We start from the raw sequence: 5386 nt of genomic DNA on the forward strand, positions 1-5386 counted from the left end.
AGGCTCAGCCCTGCTGTGCCCATTGCAACCTGAAGGCTCAGCCCTGCCGTGCCCACTGCAACCTGAAGGCCTGCAGCCAGCTCAACCTGCCTGCACCACACAGTGTGGGACCAGATCAGCTGTCTATGGCTAAAAGAAGCAGTTCACGCCTGTGTTTTGTTTCTCAGAAAATTCTTCAGAACAAGCTGTTTTTCGCTCTTTACTCATTCCTTTTTTTTTGTTAGTTCCTCTGCATAACATCTGAAACATTCACAATGGTTTAAAATAATTATTTCAATTGACTCTGAATGCATTTATTTTAACTGCACAGACAAGAGGCAAGTGCCAACACATGCTTGTTTAATAACGGGTAGGGCTGTAGAACGTGAGAGCCTCCCCAAAGAACAGCCTCCTTTTAGAGGGATGTTTGTGTGTGCCTGTGGATCTGCACATAACACAGCTATATTTCAGAGAGATGGAACAAAGCTTCACACGGCCAAATAATTCATGATCCTGAGATGCACAAGAATACCAAAAGAGCACGGAAGTCAGAAACAGACCATCTGAAATCATAAAGGAGAGAGGAAATCTTTCATATTTATTGCATTACCTGCCCTCTTAAATCTGAACTTCTACATGCATGCAGACAACCGTATTCAACATTGGTGTGTGGATGTGAATTTGAGGGACTATAGTGTTAAAATATGTAGTCTCTTAATATTTAAACACACCATATACCCTTTATATGCTCCTGCTGCTCAATTGCAGACCCAGCATTCCAAACGCCCATTTCTCAGGAGTCTGAGTGATGGCAGATGAATTACACTTTATAGACTTGTTGCTAGCTTTCCATGACCACTGTGGCTCTTTTGCAAAGACCATTTGCTGTAAAGGGCAGCTCTTGTCAGAAGAGAAGTGCCATGAAGCCCCAGGGCCCAGAAGTCACCAGCCCCAGCCCAGCCACTTAGATATGGGGTCTAAAAACCAGGATGTGTGGGAAACCAGAGGAACTGGAGGCATGGGCTGAGACGCTGCTGCTGCCAACTTTCCTTGGCCAGGGCAGAATCCATCCCTATGCCAGAGTGACTTCAGAGCGGGTCAGACACTGCCATGAGGCGCATCCAGAGGGCAAGCAGGAGAGCAGAAAACACAGAGCACGTGTTCTGCTAGCAACTGCCTGCACCAGTCAAATGGCGATAAAGAAATCAGTGAGCCTGACAGCCATTAACACGCCTCAAAGCGTATTTTACAGGACAGAAAATTGCAAACCCCTTGTTTTGTAAAGCTGATGCTGTAAAACGCTGTGACACTTCACATCTGGACGCAAGCTTGGGAGGGACTTACATGAATTCATTTTCTTTGCTAGAATTTATTTCATTTTCTTTGATGACTTCTTCATACGCATTTCCACACTTCTGCCCATGTATAATTTCTCACTGATTTGTCAGAGAATACCCTGCACCCAGGGAACTCACTCTTCACCAAAGGCACTGTACGTCCAAGAGAAAAACATCAGCAAAATATAGGAAAACAAAGCTGAATCTCTGACCTGAACCATAAGAAAACAGGATTCACTCCAAATATTTGGTCACATCAGCTTTCAGGTACCTTAGGCACCACCTAATGTGAAGAGCTCTCTTTTGTACCCCAAAGGGATCTCTTTTAGAACATGTTGGGAAGGAGCCACTGAAAGAGATGGGCAGTGTTTCAGATGGGCTGCCTGCTACACATCTGTGCTCTTAATGCCAACAAGAGACCAGTTGTAGAGAAAATGGAGAAACCACAACACATGGAGGAGCCGGGAGTGAGAAGCACTGCTCCTGCCTCCCCACACCAAACAGGCTGCCTGCAAGGTCTGTTGGCTGCATGACGACCTTTGCGGCTCCCCGAGGATCTTGCTCAGTGGGCCTCTTCTGCAGAATTACAGCTACACTCATCAATATCAGAGTGGGGACACTTCTGCCTCTGCTTGCTGCTGTAAGACACAGTGAAACTCTGTGCATGTTTGTCAACTCATTACACTGCCTGCATAGCACGCTCCTACACAGCATTCAAAGAACAAGAAGGATGAGGTCGGCAAGGACCCCTGTGCCCACCTTTCCCCATGCTCCAGCAGGGCCTCCAGCATCTTGAGCCCAGCATCACCCAGGCTCACAGAGGACACCCCACAACCTCCCCAGATCCCTTGCCAACATCTGACCCTGTGCTCAGCGCTGGCATTCAGGGGAACCTCCTGGGCCCAGTTTGTGCCCAGTGCTTCTCGCCCATCCGCTGAGCAGAGCCTGGCTCCATCTCCTTACACCTCCCTGCAGGAACTGATGGCTGTGGGTGGGATCCTCCTGAACCACCCCTGCCCCAGGCTGAGCAGCTCCAGTTCTCAGCCCCTCTTCCTCCCCCAGGCCCTGCAGCATCTCTGAGGCTCTCTGCAGCTCCAGGTCTCTCTTGCACTGGGGGCCCAGCACTTGGCCCAGTGCTCCAGGTGCTGAGCAGAGGGCAGGATCACCTCAGACCTGCTGGCACTGCTGGTACACCTGGACTCCTGGTTGCTCTTCTGGAAGCCATTTCCCAGCTGGGTGCCTCCATCATGTCCTGGTGCTGGGCTGCTCCTCCTGGGCGTGGGGCTCTGCATCTCTCCTCGTGGGGCTGCAGGAGGCTCTGCCAGCCTCCAGCACCCAGCTTCTCATCCAATGCTTTGGGAACATCCATCCCACTAAGGAGCGTTGGGACTTAAACACTTACAGGGAAAAAGCTGCATCATTTCAAGTATCCTAGAGTACATATTTAATAAATTATTCTATGCTCAGACAGCAGCAACGTATCTTTTGTTTTTAAAAGATGTCAAGTTCTAAAGCTTAATTTTCTGTGATTGCACACTACGAAAGGGCTCTCAGGTAAATCTGCTTTAATCGTTTGTGAGCTGTAAAAAAAGCAAAATGCAGGAAAAAAAGCTGTTTGCTTGAGAAAACCATTTTGATCATTTTCAGCTCTGCATTTCAGATACTTCAAGCAACTTTTGTTTACAAATTATGGAGGGGATGGGGCCTCACCCAGCTCCTCTGGGCTGGTCACCTCTTCCTGAAGCACCAACAGTGCTGTCAGTGTCATAGGGTCACTGCACACCCAGGGCTGCATCCCTCCCTGCACAGGGAGGTGTTTAACAGAAAAGAAAGACGGGTCAGAGAACACAGATTGCTGCCCTGTACTCTCAGCAATTTACAGTGTAGCGATCTGTTCTTCTAGTGATACACCTGAAAACAAGTGGCTTCCTCAAATTAGTTTGTTGTACCAAACAGCTGCATCACAGCCAGAATTCCTTAAGACCTCAATCAGCAGTGAAACAAACAGCAGTGGGACAGCACAGATCAATCAAGGATCCACACAACTTGCTTTACCTCACGTTAGCACTTGGAGGCTTCTATCTGAAAGCCTCAGCACTTGAAGGATGTTTCATCCCTCACTTCTGGTAAAGATGATGGAAAGTGAACACAGGGACGAGGGCTGGAGCAGAGGTGCTCCCCTCAGCCTCTCACAGCACTCCTGCCACACTCTGCGTGCTTCCCTCTGTGCTCTGACCCACAGGAGCAGCAGCCCCTCCGTCCCACAGGCTGTCACTGCTCATCCACAGCCCATCGGGGCCAAACAGGCATCCCATAAACCACTGCCACCTTCCCTCAACCAGGAAAGCGCCGACTCCAAGCCAAGTGAAGGACTCCCATATTCCATCATTAATTATTAAAAAACAATCGGCAGACACTCTCAGTGCAGAGCTGCCTGTGTGTGGGCCAGAGGTGCCTCCCTGCAGCCCTCATTCCCACAGCATGGGGAGGAAGGGAGCAAAGCAGCCCGGTGCTGGGAACCCAGCTGTGCCGGTAGGATGGGGCACTGCCATCCCCCAGCTGGAGAAACCAAGAAGAGCTGGGCTGGGTGCTGCAAGGAAACGCTCTTCTTTCAGCCCCTGCACTGCTTTGCCTTGCACCAAGCCTGCACCTACATCAGCTGCCAGCGTCCAGCGCTCTGGGAACCAGCAGCACTGCTTCTCATACACATCCATGGTACAGATGTGCAATGAGGAACAGTTCTGAGGAGCACAACGGCGTGCACCCAGAGATTCCAGGCACACAGCCCTGCCCAACCCCACACATCTCCTGTATGCTCTTCGGAAAGCACTTCCCTGGAGCGATTCACGCTTGCTGCCCTGTACTCTCAGCAATTTACAGCGTAGCGATCTGTTCTAGTGATACACCTGAAAACAAGTGGCTTTCAAGCTGCGTTAGCAGCTGAAAACAAACCAAACTCCTACTTGAGAGCAAGCCCACGGAAAGCACAGGAAATGAAAGAAATTAATCTTAGTGCAAGGAGGATGAGAACCCACAGACACAACACCACGCTGTTTCCCATCTAACTGCTTTGTTCCGGAGTCGAGCAGTGACTGCGCTCCGTTCAGCAGCAGCTCGCTACCGAGCAGACGTTAGCCCATGAGACAGCAGCGATGTTCCGATCCCCAGAGCCCGATCCCATTTATGTAATCCACCCAGCTGCACAAACACTGTGTTTCCAACAAACGCAGGCCTAGAATTCCGCACCGATTCCGGCTGACAAGCTCCGGCAGAGAACCTTTAGAGCACCGGTCGATTCGGCACCGAGGTGCTTCTCAAGGCGATTCAATGCGCGCTAACAGCATCGAGCGCCGGCTGAGCGCGCAGCGCCCGCAGCTCCGCGCTGCCTTCGTTCCCCGCACTGCGCGCAGACACGGCCAGCTCTCGGCTCGGGCACGGAGCGCGAGCGGGGCACGCGTGCAGAGCGCTGCCCGCAGCCCTACGCGGACAGCGGCTGGATTTTCGGGAGCCGCTGCAGCAACGGCAGACAGGACAGCGATCCCGAATTCCGTAGGAGATGCCCCGCGGCCCGGTGCAGCGGGTTTAGAGCCGTTCAAAGGCTCCGCAGCCCGGCTGGCCGAGGGACACGCGGGCGGAGCGCGGCTCGGCCAGCTCCGCACAGCGGCACGGCGATCGCGCCGAGATTAACGAGAAACCGCGCGCGGCGACGGAACGGCGACAAAAGTACAGGCAGAGAGTTAGAACGGGAAAGCAACGAGGGCAGGGCGACGCCGGCATTCGCACGGGGACTCGGGCAGAGCGGGAACTCTGCAGCGGCCGCGGAGCGGAGCAGGGCTGAGCGGCGCCGGGCGGCACAACGACGCGAGGACGGAACGCAGCGGCGGCTCCGGGGCGGCTCGGGACGGCCCGCGCTCAGCACCCCCCGGCACGAAGCCCCGACCCCCCGCCCGCTCCTACCTGAGCACGGCCGTGTCCCCCTTCCGCACCACCAGGCTGTCCGCGGCAGCCCCGGGGAAGTCCCCTCCCGGCGCGGCTAGCCGCCCGGCGGGCAGCAGGCAGCAGAGGCCGAG

The 5386-nt window shown here is 53.4% G+C and overlaps 1 protein-coding gene across 1 annotated transcript in view; it reads right to left on the bottom strand.

Moving 5' to 3' along the window:
• Positions 1 to 5386, bottom strand: part of NEGR1 (neuronal growth regulator 1) — a gene marked incomplete at its 5' end in the record, with an annotated part of 171890 nt that extends 166504 nt beyond the window's left edge. Inside the window, one exon of the mRNA XM_042820070.1 lies at positions 5274 to 5386. Coding sequence (XP_042676004.1) covers positions 5274 to 5386 — 113 coding nt within the window. The remainder of the gene's footprint in view (positions 1 to 5273) is intronic.

Source organism: Centrocercus urophasianus, unplaced genomic scaffold (assembly GCF_019232065.1).
Source record: "Centrocercus urophasianus isolate 14NV4802_14NV808 unplaced genomic scaffold, USGS_Curo_1.0 seq_18, whole genome shotgun sequence".
NCBI classification, from domain to species: Eukaryota; Metazoa; Chordata; class Aves; order Galliformes; family Phasianidae; genus Centrocercus; species Centrocercus urophasianus.